Consider the following 15,572-nt stretch of genomic DNA (forward strand, 5'->3'; position numbering starts at 1 on the left):
GACCTCACTCTATAAGGGTGAAGAATCTCTTCTGTGTACTGTATGCATGCTAACCCATAGGTGAAGAGAAACTACAGAGAATCTGCATTGAACTTGCTACATTCTGCTTGGAAATAGGCAGTTTGTTGTTCAAAAGGGATAAGAGGCCCAGCAGCTCCAGAATATAGATGTAAACCATGCATAATATCTTCTCGAGTGAAATGACTTGAAAATAACTTCTTTAAAGATGTATAATTGTCAGTAAAATAGTGGGTCAATAGAAAAAAGAAAGTAAAGCTGCAGCTTGACAATGAGTAACTATTAATAGCTTTGTTTTGCAAAGCTAACAGAAGTTTTGTCTTCCTTGAAATTCCATACCCCTTCATAGAAGGGGTAAAAATCCACAAGCTTTATATCTTCATTTTAAAAAAAATTCTTGGGATGAACTTTGCTAGCTCAATCGAGTATAATTGTTTTTAAAATACATTGTACCTTTTTCAACAGTTTAAAATTCATTTTGTCTCTTTAACTTCCCAGTTGCTGTCTAATTTGATACATTCACTTGCATTGTGTTCTGAAATTGGGACCAAGTTATTTATCTTAATAGAGCCAGCCACTGCTTTTTGTAATATACCTGTCAGTATTAGTGGCTCTTTTCTGAACTACTTTTATCTGTCAGACTGTCACCATTAACTGTACACATTTTTGAAATGCACTATGGGACTGGGATACTGCAGGAAGAGATTACCTCTAAAGTAATGAAAAAATGCCTTTTTTTTCCCCCTCCAAAGGCTGACAAAGAACAATCCCCAAATCCCATTAATAACTGCATGAATTGTTCTTTTCACAACTCTAATCCGTAGAGGAAAAATAATAAATCTGTCCAAATCTGTTTTGTATAGTCGTTTTTCTTCAGTTTAATTTTACTCGAAGAAAAGCCTATGATTTCCTTGCAAATGTTACCATAAAATACATAGGGTAACTAAGTAAGAATTTGTAACAGAGATGATAAAACAATCTCTTGTATTCAGACAGAGCAAGCCTGACTAGATTCCAATATTTTTATTGCTTTTCTTCCCTGTAAATCAGTCCTTCTCTGGCATTATCTCTTCTCCAGATATTAAAGAAAATAATCAGGGCTTTATATATCTTTAGCATTTTTGTCGTACTTAAGGCCATGTGATACAAGAATACTATAAGTTTACTAAGAAATTTAGTTTCATGTATTGAATCAACTTTCTGATTTTATCTCACTGTGATGAATGACCTCGTTTTTTGTCCCATTTATTTGTTGGGGTGTGAGGGGAGAGGAAGCAAAAGATTTATCTAACTATAAATGCTTAGGGTCAGAATGATAAATATACTTCCAGGATGGAGGTGGAAAAACAGAAAGCAAAACAACAACCAAGAGGAAACTCTTCCGGAAAAAAATGATGGCACTCATTTATCTGAAAACAAAGATAAGCTTTTGCATATGAATAAGACTATGCTCTCTTCCTTAAGGTCATGGATATGTTATTGCAGAGCACTGAATTAATGTGCTATGTTTATGAATTGTTAAGTAGAAGCAGCTTACCAAGTTTAAATAGACTTTTTAAAAGGTGAAACCAGCTGTTTACTGAATACTTTCCTGTTAATCTTCAGCTCTTTTCCCTAAATCTTGTAGCTATTATGTTAAAATGAAAAAAAACCCAAACCATCCAACCAACCAAAAAAAAACCCCAACAAACAAACAAACAAAAAAAAACCCCACCAAAATCAAAGTCAAACACAACAAAACTCCACAAAAATAAACAAATAAACAAATAAACAAACACCCCAAAACCAAGCCTGGGTATTAGTGAGCTAGGTAGGTCAAAATGATTACAAAAAGGCCAGTATTCCATGTTCAAAACTGGACTTTCTGGCTCATTCCAGGCAGTGTATTGCTATTTGCAAGTATGCAAAAAGGTATTCTTCATATGTGACCTTTCTTCATTCCCACTTTAAATTAACATTGAGTCTGTTCCAGAAAATAAGAACAGAGAAAAATATGTTTTACCTTAGTTGGTTTAATTTGATTGGTGCTTCATTGCACTGTGTTGTACTGATTGACTAATGATATATTGATGTATAGGAAATGCAATCCAAACTCTATGAGATGTCTGGGTGTTCACTTTTCCTGGAGAATTCCCACATGTTGTGCTGCCCTTACAGTGGGGGATAATCCACGTAATGGAAATGCACATGAGCTGTATACACATTGCAAGGTTTAGCTTCTTTGCTTTACCTGAATTGAACTGCTTTAGGCAGCCTAAGAAGTAGAGTAAATGAAAATGTGTTACTTGTCATTGGATGCAAGGATGGAGGTGTGCATGGGACTGCAATAGAGAAGCATCAAGTTTCAAGGTTTTGGATTGGATCAAAAAGCAAAGAGAAGTCATTGCTGAATGGGCAGATTTTCTTATGAGGTTTTTCTTAGATTTTCTTTAGAAGATAGTGTATTCCAGAATGTTAAAAAATATCAATGCTAGATTAGCCTATAAAATATTGATAACAATAAATAATTCCACAGATTAATTATGTCCTTAGAAGGTAGAAGTTAGAAAATGAAGAATTATTGCAATATTTATTTATTCTAAAGCATTAGCAAAAATTACAGAATGCACCAAGCTTTCTTCTGATACCAGATCATTAGTTTACAAAGGTGTGATCATTTCCAGTATTGGCATTTATCAGATTTAACAATAATGTTAAATGTTACTAATTAAACTACTCTTTGCAGATTGATTTCAGCTCCTTTTACAGAAATCACCTTGAGCATATTCCATGCTTATTTTCAACCCTAAAATATTTTTCCAGTAAAAAAGATAAAAACAATGCTCTTTATTTCTGATTTGCCTGAACAAGCACAGTACAAAGGTGTTTTTCATGCTCCAAGGAATTTTTATTCTGATACTATTTTGCATAAGCCACTCAACCACTTGTGCCTTAGACTTTTGCCTTTATGTGTATATACTGGTATAGCACAGCCATGGCCTGCATTTTTAAAATTTCCTTGGAAATGAAGTTAGAAACTTGTTAAGGATATCTGGCTACCTAATGGGTTTTCCAAGCAACTCTCACTAGAGTGTAATTTCGGTGACAACTTTACTATATTTTGAGAATTTTACTCTACTCTTACTCTGTAAAACCATAAATAAAATTAACAAAAGTCTCATCATTGCAGACCATAATTGTTTCATCCAGTCAGTACTCTACAAAGCTGTGTTTCGTTGAATAGGAAATTTTTTTTGTTTGACTAAATAATATCTTTCAGATAGGAATCAGTTTTGATCTGAATACCTTAAGAAAGACAGGGACATTTACACTGACAGCCTGTTTCGTGTCCTTTAAACTCCCTTCCTTTAAACGTGTAACTGCTTTGAATTGTGTGATTTCATCTTTCAGGTGAATCTTGGTATTTATCAGTGTAATTTGAGGAATTCCTTTTCCCTGACATTTTCTCCATAACTAGAAATGCACATACTTTACTCATGACTCTGCAGTCCAAAAAGAAGGAAGAGGAGGTAGGACTAATTTTTTTATCAATATTTTTATGTTAAAAACAAAAATGTGTGAACACAAAGTTTAAAGATAGACATTAGAGAAGTCAGAATATTCACTGCTCAGCGCCTTTTTATTACACCAGCAGCACCAATAGCTTTTGAACTAGCTTTTCAGCAGCACAGCTGCTCTTATCATTTTGAAGCTAGCAGCAGTATAGCAGACTTGCGTAATGACACTGAAGATCAGAAGCGCATCCTGTACCAAACATTTTAGGAGTCTCATTAAACTGCAATTGAAGACATAGCAGCTGCACACTGAAACAGATGTGCTTGCTGGTCTGAATAGTCCAGATCTTCTCTTGTGGAAAAGCTGGGAAAGCAATAACCTGTGGTGCTACAGAATGCGAAGACACAGAATTTCTTGATAGACTTTTTATCTTTTGTTTTGTTTTGTTTATAGAGTTATGGGTACTGTGGGGATCCCTTTCCACAGTGCCCAAGGTAATATGGAGGGACGTGCTAATACAGGGAAAAATTACTGGCAGTAACTTTACTTGTTTGAAGGTAATCTGTTGTGGGATATCTCCAATGTTTGTGCAGTGTGGTACCCTGACACTCTCAATTATGAAGTGCCTTTCACCCATGAGAACAAGGCAGGACACTGTTCTTGTCTCCATTAACTGCTGTGCTGCATTCTGCTGATGCTCTAAGCTCTGCGGTTTCCCCCAGAAATCCCTAATAAAAGATATAAGACTATATACACATAAGATTCTTACCTGTTAGCTTAGTGTTGACAAAGTCAATGTGACAGATGTAACTCGGAAGCTACAGGCAAGACTATTTGCAGACCTCATGCAGTCTGACATAATGGTTTTTTTGCCCAGGATTTGCAATGGGTGGTAGTGAGTATGGAGGTCAATTGCTGCCCAAAAGTATCTGAATGCATGTACAGCTAAGAGCTCTCAACAACAGTTCGAAGTGTTTGCCACCTGGTAGGAAGAAACCATATAGGAGGAAATTTCTTGTTCTATTTTGCTGAGGAAAAATTATTTCTTGTGCTGACCTCTCCCCAGTTACACATTGATCTTCCCCCTGCTGTGAAACTCTGCTAACAGATCTCATTAGTGAGGTGAAAGAAAGTTAGTTCACAGATACTCAGAAATGTGATGAAATTAGCAGGCTTAAAAAAGTGCTCAGCAATCCTAGGTGCAATCTTTAAAGGTTGTAACAAGTGAGCCTGGCACCTTTCACTTTCATATCACTGGGCTGAATCCTATACAGGTTAGCAGTGGAAAGAATTCTGTATTCATGGTGGCTGTGTAGTAGCCTATATTGAAGGAGTTGTTCATAACTGGGGGTTGGTGGTAATAAGCAATAGAGTCATTATTGACGTTCTTACTGGCACAGTCTATTGAACAGGAAAGTCAAACGGTGACGGTAGAAAAGGAATGAGTTACACTAACCTCTAAAGTTTTTCCCTCCAGGTCATTATTCTTCTAAAATGATTCATTTCTTGTGCTTGTTACAGCCAAAAATAATATTATTCCAATCTCATAAGCTTTATCACGATAATGGAAATAAAATGTAAAATACAGTGAAAGATTTATTTCTAGATCTTCAATCTTGTCTGTTAAGGATTTTATTAAGGACATAATCCTTCGTATTAAGTTTAAAAATAATAAATTAAGCAAAACTTATTTGCAAGCAATGTGTTAATAATTTCATATTAGACTTTCTGGAATTATCAGAGTGCTACTTACACTTTTCTTTGCATAAAAATTTGAAAGATCCTACAGAACTTTAGTGGATGTCAGTCAGTCTTTACTGATGATAGCAGAAATGAAAAGCTGACCTGAATAGCCATAAAATACTTCAGGTTCATTTCAAATGCCTTGTCAGGGAAGGCAAGGTAGGTGAGGTCTGTGCTGCTGTTGTCTGCCCCTGCTTTAAATACCTTGTAGACAAGTTATCAGAAGATGCTGTCTTGCTTCTTCAAGAGAGTGTGAAATTTTCTGCCTGAAAAAGTAAATTGAGCCATATTCTGCTCAGACATTTCTCTAATGGTAAGGCAAATATAGTCTCCCATGGATTACTTGCATTTTCTTCACTGTTTAGTATGTGTATTTGTTACAATGACACTGTGTTTCTGTCTTTGGGCAGTGAATCCACTCACAATTCATCCGTATGGAGGAGCTGCACATCCATTACTACTTCTGTTAAATGTTCACAGATTGACATTACATTTTGTCTTGAAGTAAGTTTTCTTATTAGAACAGAAAATATTTCTCTGGGAAGTCAGAGAATTAGTTCCCAGGGTGGAAAACAGCATGTCATAGCATCCTGTTGTAAAGAGAGATTCTGTCAAGATTACAGCCATGAAAAAAAAGTTTATATTCTTTCAAGGTGTCTTTTAGGTTTATACAATTTTTGATTCACCTTCTTTCATGACTTTGTGTATACACACACACATATATAAAATCTCAGTCTCAATTGTTAATAACCATATTTACAGATTTTATACTCCATTCACATCCTAAAATAAGTAGCAAGGTTTTTCTGTACCTTGTTTTACTTGTGCAAATTTAGGTGTTTTGGATGGATTGCCTTTTTTCCCTGGGGTTTTTGTTGTGTTTTGATTTTGGTTTTTTTAGAGCTAAAGAAGGGCTCTGCTTCAGCTGAGGCTTAGCAAGACCATGTCTGACTCAATAATCTGGTATAAATTGAAAGGCATCTAAAATGTAGCAGGATGTTTTCACTGATTTGCTGGCTTTTGACAAGTTACATAAACTCTTCTCTATTTTCTTTACCTAAAGAAGGAAAAATCAGGTTCAGATATTGCAAATTTTAATTAACCTGTACGTAGTTCTGTAAGACCAAAACCCACAAAAGATTGCAGAATATGCCTCCACTGAAAACCTTCCCTTCACTTATGCTACAATGGTGGATACCAAAAGTCTTCTAACACAAAAGCTAGCTGTTTTGGTGGGAATTTGTGAAAGTCCAGCAATAACCTTTTTGGTACAGATTCAGAAGACCTACATAAATGTTAGCTAGTTTTCTGTGCTTAATGTGTTCTGTTTGGATAGGAATGTCTGAGCACCTGAGCAGTAGAAAACAGAAGGCAGAGAGTTAGATGACGAGTGGTGCCCCTCACCATGAGTGGTGATAGTGTGTTGGGACGAGTGCTCTTTAATATCTTTATCAATGACATAGACAGTGGGATCAAGTGCACCTTCACATGGCATGAAGCTGAGTGATGCAGGTGACAACAGAAGGATGAGATTGCCATCCAGAGGGATCTGGACAAACTTGAGATGTGGGCCTGCAAGCATCTCAAGAAGTTCAACAAGTCCAAGTGCATGGCCCTGCACATGGATCAGGGCAATCTCAGACATGAGTACAGACTGGGAAAAGAAGTCATTGAGAGCATCCTGTTGTTGTTTTGGAATGGTATTCCCCAATTTAGGGTTCTGACTGAAACCCCCTGGACCATGAGCTGCTCACTCACTCCCCCACCTCCTCTCCCTGCGGCAGGATGGAGAGGAGAATTGGAGGCACAAAAAAAAAAGTAAAGATAGTGGATTGAGATAAGAGAAATTTACTAAAAATATCAAAGTAGTAAGAAAATGAACAGCTGCAAATGTATCAACAGAGTATACAAGGCAGGTGATGGTTCACCACATGGAACCTGGCATGACACAACTACACACACCACATGCTAGCTGTACCAAAAAAGCTGACATGAGGTGCTATAGAATAACCCCAGGGTCCTAATGTGCCCCTCCTGGTTGCTGCAAAATTTATACCTGTCCTGGCCAGAACCAGGACACAGCCCTGCCAAGAAAGGCTGGACATGAGCCGGCAAAGTGTGCTCACAGCCCAGAAATCCAACTGTATCCTGGGCTGTATCAAAAAAATCATGGTCAGCAAGTGAAGGGAGCTGATTCTCCCTTTCTGCTCTGGTGAGATTCCACCTGGGATCTCACATGTACTGTGTCCAGCTCTGGTGTCCTCAGCACAAGGACGTGGACCTGTTTAAAGCAGGTTCAGAGAAGGGCAACAAAGATGATCAGAGGACTGGAGCACCTCTCCTACAAACACAGGCTGAGAGAGATGGGGTTGTTCAGCCTGCAGAAGAGAAGACTTTGGGGTCACCTTCAGGGGGCCTTCCAGAGCATAAAGGGGACATAAAAAAGGAGAGTGACTTTTTACATGGGCAGATAGTGATAAGACAAGGTGGAATGGTTTTGAACTAAAAGAGAGGAGGTTTAGATTAGATGTTAGGAAGAAATTCTTCACTGTGAGGATGGTGTGGCACTGGAACAGGTTGCCCAGAGAAGTGGATCCCCCATGGCAGGGGGTTTGGAATTAGGAGGTCTCTATGTTCCTTTACCACCCAAACCATTTTATGATTCTATGATATCGGTCACCTGTATCTGTGCTACTGGAACTCTCCCTCCATGGAAGAATCACAGTTTTTGATGTAGAGAGGTTTCTTATTTCAGAATTTGAAAAGTGTTCCCTAAAAGAAATAGGAAAATTGTACAGATGAAGAGAATATATAAATTTTTCATTAACTTTGAAGCAGTTGGTTCCCGATGCTCTTCAGGAAATATCTTATTTTTTAATGCCCTGATAGATAAATGTTAGTTTACAGTATTGGATCCAGACTTCTTCCTTCTGGGACTGAAATCTGAGTATAGCACTTATGAGTTTGGGTGTGGCAGAATTGTCAGGGACTGATACTTTGAACTACACTCAGTCTTCAAAGCTGAAAAGACACAGTCCTGAAGGAGTGAATTTATTGCTATGTGAAAATATCTAGAAAATAAGTAGATTGAGTGTATAATCTGTTTTTAGTTAATATTATTGAACTATCGCAAGAAATCTTGCTAAAACATGTTGAAAAAATGCTTAAGAATAGATAATGTCTGTAGATCTCAACAATCTCTTAATCTAAAAATCTCTGGAAATTTCATTTTGACTGGGATATTTCAAGCATTATGAAATAACTCACTGGAGACTTTATAAAGATAGCTTGATAGCAAACAAACCAAAGAGACTTTCAGATACTCTTATCTCTTAAGAAAGATGAAAAAGTGTGGAAAAAAAATATGAAAACTCTGTGGAAATATAGCTCATGTCTGAATAAAAAGATGCAATAAAGTATTACTCTGGAGATATTATTATGTCCTTTCAGGCAGTCTATCTGCATTTCTGCTCTTCTCCTTTGCCCTTCCATTCCTCCTGGATTTGTGTTCAGATCGGGGTTATTCCGCCTTCATTCTTATAATTTATTTTGAAGAGCAAAATAGTCTGTGGTGGCCCCTTCCTGACACAGTTCCCCTTCCATGCTGGTTGCACAGCAGGGATTAGGGAACGAGGTTAGGGCAGAAAATATAACTGAACTGAAGCATGATTTTCTAGTGAAAGTGAGTGTTACAAACCCCTGCACAGGGCAGGTTAGGGAATTGGAAAAACACAACAATCCTACATTAAAGTACTTATAGACTTTCTGATATGTTCAGTGCCCTCTCTTCTTCCTCAAGGAATTGGGGTAACTGAGTATTGCCTTCCGATACTTGACAGCTGTTAGTCAGGACCTCACCAGGTTCCATTTTAGAGTATGAGAACTGGTACTGGACAAAGTTAATGCTAATGTAATTAAGAACGCATGATTCATTTATTTTAAGATTAAATTTATGGCTTCATTGTAGGACTTTCTCATGCAGTCTCTGATCTGGCGTCATTACTGACTTTGAGACGAACTGGGTCCTTAATTGTGTAAATAGATTAATGTCTCTCATGCATAAAGTTGGTTTGTGCACATGTGTTGGAAAGCCTTCAGCCCTGGATGATCGCCATGTTCATTCATTCTGGATGTAATTAACATGACTCATCAACCTTTCCTGATTATGGATGCTGTGCAGCCTTGTACTTTATATCTCATCAAATTAGGCTGCTTGTGCTGAAATCCTAGCACCAACCTCTAAAGCAATTCAAAGGAAATGTTTTAACTATTTTGATTCACAGATTACAAAATATTTGACAGAAGAGACTCACCTGGAACTTCCATGTTGTGGTCAACAAGATGGAGAGATATGTCACTGCCTAATACCAAAGGGAACTTATAGAACTGAACTTGGTTTCTTGTAGAAGGATATCAATATTGGTGCAAAGACTGTTAGTGCTAATTTTTACAACATACACACATACATTATGTCATACAGACTTGCCAGGTTCTGTAAGTTTTTCAAATAGCTACAGTATATAAATGCAATTTAGGTAATATCCTGCAACTTTTTTCCATAAATACAGCTCCCATACATCCACACTGGACCTTGTGGTGAAGTCTAATCATCACCGTCTTGCTTACTTATACTTTCATTCCATTTTAAAATTTCATTAGTACTGGTGGTTGGATTATAAAAATTACAGTAGTAATTCTCAATATAATTGAAACAGATTTGCCAGAGAACAGTATTTTTGTTGAGTTAGTATTAATTCTTATTAATAATGGGAAAAATTAATTCTAATGTTGCAGTGCTGCAGAAAATAATTTAATGGTTAACTATTGCAATCCAAAGCAATATATTGATAAAATTAATGGTAATTCTGATAAAAAGATATGACTGCATAATCTCATGTAAAAATGGAGAAAAAAATGCTTACTACTTGGCTCTTTCAGCTTCAGAATTCTTGCGTAAATTGAAATTGTAGCTGACTGGGGAATACAGTTCGCATAATTTTGTGTTCTAAATTGTTCAGAAGTTTGCTTAGAGGAATGTGATTTTTATTCTTAGTTATAGTTATGTTAAGCTCAAAGCTGTTTGCACAAACAAAAAAAATCTTATTTCCAGAAGACTGACGTTTGTGGTATTCGTTTGCTGGAATTAAACTGCAATTGTTATTCCTGTGAAGCAGAATGTAAAGTTCTGACCTCTGATGCATGGCCCTTGGGATTCACAGAACTTCTAACATAAACCAAGCTGTTCTCTTCAAATACAATATTTGAATTGAGACCTAACCTGTGGGAAGATGTGATGAACTGCATAAATGTTGTATGCTTTGAGGAAAGGTGAATTAAAATTAAGGGCAATACTTTTCTCCTGGGAAAAGCAGTAACCTCATACAGGTGAAGAAGCAAAAGGGATAACCAAGGGACAGTAGAAGCTTGAATGTACACTTATGGTCAAGCTAAGACTAATGTCTTCTCAAAAAGTATGGAATAAATTGTTTCTTGTCCATGTTCTCCATGAGTCCAAAGTTCCTTTCTACCACAGTTTATTCAGCATTTAGCTCCTGCTTTTTTTCTAGTTCAGAAATGTTGCTTCTGTTTCTTTCTAAATCACTGATTCTGCACCCAGTCATTCATTCTCCCACAGTTCATTGCAGCATTAGTGGATCTGGATGGACTTGTGTCTTTGCAAGAGCAAGGTCATACCTGTGGTAGTTTAGCTTCATGATAATGTTCCCAACAACCCTATTAAAAGATACAGTAGAGAACTGAGCTGCTGGTTCTAACAAATTACCTGTTGTTGAGTGTTACTTAGTTGGAGTGTTTATAAGGCATAATAAATGTAACTTGTAGCAAGCTGAAAAGGAATAGCCACAGGGGATATCAATAGAAAGTGCAGGAGACTACATTGATTGCGGTCTGGAACGGAAGGGACTCAGAATACTTTGAAGAAAGTGAAGTGTATAAATTTGAAAAGGCTCATGCACAACCAGAGTAGAGTTCTTAAACATTTATCAGCTAAATGCTTTTTCTCTGTAGCTACTTTTTCACACATATACCTTTCTAAGTGTATTCCATAGTCTAGAAATATCACAGAGTATGTAAAATCTCCTGCACAAGACATTCTTGGACTTAGAGTAATATTGGTTCTGTTAATTGAAGTGAATACTTGGAATCTGCTTCAAATACTTTTAATTTTTCCAAACTGCTAGTGTATTTTCCTTTATGGGGAACATCCTCAAGTGAGCCAAGAGAATTTCAAGGCACTGATATATGGCACTAATTTGAGGTAGAAGTGGAATATGTAACTGGTTCCTGCAGCCAGTCCAAGATTCTCAGGTTTTTTTGAATCTCTCAAACTGTGTTTTAGATTGCAGAACCAGACCAGACTTTGAAAGTTACTTTTCATCTGCTGTGTTAGTTGGCATAAAATTTACCAAGTGAAAGGTAAGGTAATAAAAACATGCTAAAGAGACTTTGTCATTTATTAAAGATAAAATTGCTGCTTTGCATTTAACATCACTTAACTTGGATATTTCAGTTCTCTATTTACAGAATTAGGGGGAAAGGTACCTGTATGTCAGCTGAGCATCTAAAGGTAGTGAGTAAGTAGAAGAGATTTTCTGACACCAAGAGGAAAAAAAAAGTAGTCTTTAGACTAATAGGCAGAAAGCTGCTTCTGATATTCTTCAAGGTTTTCCCAGGAATTACTTCAAGTAACCTATTTGTGATGGATTTTTAACTAGTTATCCTTCAAATCTCAAAAAATCATATATAAAAATTAGTTACATCTTATCACCCTAGTAACTCTTAATTTGATTAGATAAACACCAATACATAGACAGCAGAAGTGGTGTCTCCATTTTACCTGACTGAAAATACACAATTCTTAAAATGCCTGATTAATACTAAAGGCACTCAGATTTCTGCTTTGAAGAAAGGCAGTCCACAGCAGTCTGAATTTCAGCAAGGTGGACATAAATATATTCCAGCTCAGCCCCTTTGAGATTCTTGCATGAGTCATCTCTGCTTTCCTTAGTCAATCCCTTTCTTCTTGCTCAGAGTAGGTCCAGCATATCAATAAATAAATGAGATTCTCAGAAAGCAACTAGCTAACTGCTTTCCTTGATGTGAGTAATTGGAAGAAGAGAATGTAGCAGGGAGGCTCTTTGAGACATTACTGTTTAGTTCTTCAGGAAGCAGAGAAGTTGGGGTGTATAGCAGCCTAACCAGCTGGAATCACAGGAATGCAGAAGGTTTATGGTTGGAAAGGACCTCTGGAGGTCATCTTGTACAAATCTTGCTCAAGCAGGGTCGCCTAGAACCATTTTCCCAGGAACATGTCAAGGTGAGCCGGCTATAATGGACACCACACACCCAGGGGAGCTGGATGTTCATGTTTGGCTGCTTGACAGGTTTGGATTCTGGCTGGCAGTTCAGTTCCTACACATAATGGTCCCAACACAGGCTTAGACCTCTACACAGTGTCAGACAGTGCCCTCACAAGAGGGCCCTCACCCTGCTGGCCATGCTTTTTTTATGTAGACCTGCATACAACTGGCTTTGTGGGCTGCAGGCAGACATGGCCATCTCATTTCTACTTTTTAGCCTACCAGTATCCCCAAGTCCCCTTCTCCACGAAGCTGAGCTTAATACATTCACCACTGAATCTGCATTGATATCAGGCATTGCCTTGACCCAAGTGCAAGACCTTGTCTCTTCCCTCAAGCATATTACTTCTTAGTAGCGTATTCCTTAAAGAAACAAGTGATTCTCCTTTTGTTTCTGTCTTAATTTCCCTTGAAAAAATTCTGAAAGAACATTGGGAATTTATCACATTCTCAGATATGGACCTCTCATAAAAGTAACTGTCGTTTAATTCACTGTGATTTCTCTCAGGATATAATTCTTAATATATGTCATTAAAACAGACCATAAAATACAAATCCTGTTTAATGAAATATTTGAGCATATCAGTCAATTAAGATAAAACTGAGATGAGCATATTTAAAACTTTTAAAATCAAATCTAGTGATGTAAATAAGCACCTAGCCTAAACATTTCAACTGAATTTCTAAATGCCAATAGGTGTGTATCACCTTAATTCAGATTATTTTTTTAAATCAAGTTCAACCTTGAGTTTAGGGAACATTCTTTATTGTCCAAATTGTCATTTGTGTTAGGAGTCAAAATATTTCCAAAGAGAAACCTCTTAGCATAAATTACTTCTCTTCATTAGCAAATGTCAGTAGTCACTCTACATTACTTCGTTGTTCTCCAGATTTTAGCACTCCGGAAAACCAAGGAAATTTCACATAAGAAACACATATTTGTCAGGTTGCTATAGAGTATATTTTCTGTTTTACCTATAGCTATCTGAGCCTTTTTTAATGCTATGCAGATATTTTTGCAAATGTAACTAAGGATTAATAAGCTGCACTTGACAAAATTTTGTATCTTGAAGTCAATTGGAATTTGATGGATTTGAAGTAAATGTAAACAGAAATGTTAATGAAACAGCTTTTTCTCTCTATGGTGGTGAGGGAGTACATGTCAGGCTTGCAAAATGAAGTACAGTTCCCTATCCAAAAGCACAGCTCAAGTAAAACTGGATGTGATTCACAGCTGGAAAACTCTCCTTTCCTGTCTTACCCTAAAATGCATCTGTGCACGTTTCAGCTGTGAAGCCACAGCTGTCCTCAAAGCTGGTGAGTGGGTAGCTGAGCTGTATGACTCAAAGTTTCCCCTTTTATTCAGTCCTGTAGTGCTGAGCATGCAGAGGCACTTTCCACCCTAATTCATCATCTTTGGTATTGGCAGGTTTCTTGTGTAACAAACTGTCTTCAGGCACTTTGGGCTTTGGGGTTTTTCCCCCATCCTCTTTTTCTGTCTTTCAGGTTTTCATAGAGTAGTATCACATACTTAGTTCCCTTTCTTTTTTGTTTTTCTCTGGCAGGTGAGAAGCCAGGGACAGAGCAAGATGAAGTTAAGCTGCAGAACGCCAGCAAGCAGATTGTGCAGACTGCTATCCTCCGAGCAGTGCAACAAGTTTCCCAGGAGAGCCAGCAAAAGGAGAAGCTAACAAACAGCACTACAAACATCCAACTAGAAAGAGGAAAACTAATGAAGAAGCATGAAAAGAAGTAAAGGAGCAGATTGGGTTTTTTCAGTGCTCCAGTCTGCAGTGCTTTCAGCCTTCTCCTTAATATCAGCTGTATTGCTAGTGCAGTGCTACTGTTGTAAAGTAAACCAAAGTATTGTCTCACCTAGACATAGGGTAAAACTGCAATAGTCCTCAGCTGAGAAATATTAAGTGCATTAGATGAATAACTCCATATTTATGCAGTGCCTCTTAACAGAAACAATAACCATAGCTATACAAGTAGTTTCAAGCACAAGCTTTTATGATATGAACTTATTCTCAAAAGCTTGTTGTCAGTGCACTTTCATGTAAGTTCTGCGTGCAACATTTATGTCAGTTCAGCTGGATGGACTGAGTTACTGGGTTCACTGAAGCTGTCTTCGACGAAGAAATAGTTTGCTGTTGAGTGTAGCAGAATGCTTTCAGGCTGCCTTGAAGCATGGGTTTGTACTTTGCTTTGATTAAACATGAACTATGTGAAATGTCAGTATAAAGTGGATTTGGTAAGTTCTGTGAACCAATACCTTTTTTTCATCTTGATGAAAAAAAAAAGCAATCCAGTAAGACTTCAGTGACTGTGATCTATGACTGTGATCATATACCTATGATCTATGTCTTTTTTTCAAGAAGTTAAAATAAGTACTGAAGTTTCAGTCTACTTATTTGAAATACTTCTGCATAAAAAAATCACTTGTGCCTCAACTATTCCTTTTAATTTTCTTGCTATTGAAAGAAGATTAACTGATCTGATGATTAGGAGTTAGCCAGCATTTCCTTCAGTTTTGCAACTTTGCTGGGGTTTGATTTACAGAAAGTGAAGACTGGAGTGTCTTCAAAAAAGGGGTTGAATTTATTAATATCTTCAAGGATGAAAATATACTCTGTCTGCATTCTGTCATGGTAGATATTTCTCACCTGCTGGGCATAAAGTGACTTTAAACATTTTCAGTTGTTACATAGATTCACCTTAAATAGCACTGCATTAAGCTGGTAATGCAGAGTTCATCCTTATTAACTTCTCTATATAGCTGAAGAAATCCATGTTCCTGAAAATACAAGCTAAATAAATGCTCTCTTCACTTTTATGCTCCCTTTTGGTAATGATAATTGCACTATTATATATCTGAAATGAACAACGGTATATTTAATTCTAGAAATTACTTGTAGCTATTTAATTCTAGAAATT

At 37.0% G+C, this 15,572-nt stretch overlaps 1 protein-coding gene across 1 annotated transcript in view; it reads left to right on the forward strand.

The window, feature by feature from the left end:
• Positions 1-14,391, forward strand: part of LOC103809538 (chromosome unknown open reading frame, human C18orf42) — a 14,865-nt gene extending 474 nt beyond the window's left edge. Inside the window, exon 2 of the mRNA XM_009082376.1 lies at positions 14,201-14,391. Within this exon, the coding sequence (XP_009080624.1) occupies positions 14,201-14,391 (191 nt within the window). The remainder of the gene's footprint in view (positions 1-14,200) is intronic.
• The last annotated feature ends 1,181 nt before the right edge of the window (positions 14,392-15,572 follow it).

Source organism: Acanthisitta chloris, unplaced genomic scaffold (genome assembly GCF_000695815.1).
Source record: "Acanthisitta chloris isolate BGI_N310 unplaced genomic scaffold, ASM69581v1 scaffold5279, whole genome shotgun sequence".
Taxonomy (NCBI): domain Eukaryota; kingdom Metazoa; phylum Chordata; class Aves; order Passeriformes; family Acanthisittidae; genus Acanthisitta; species Acanthisitta chloris.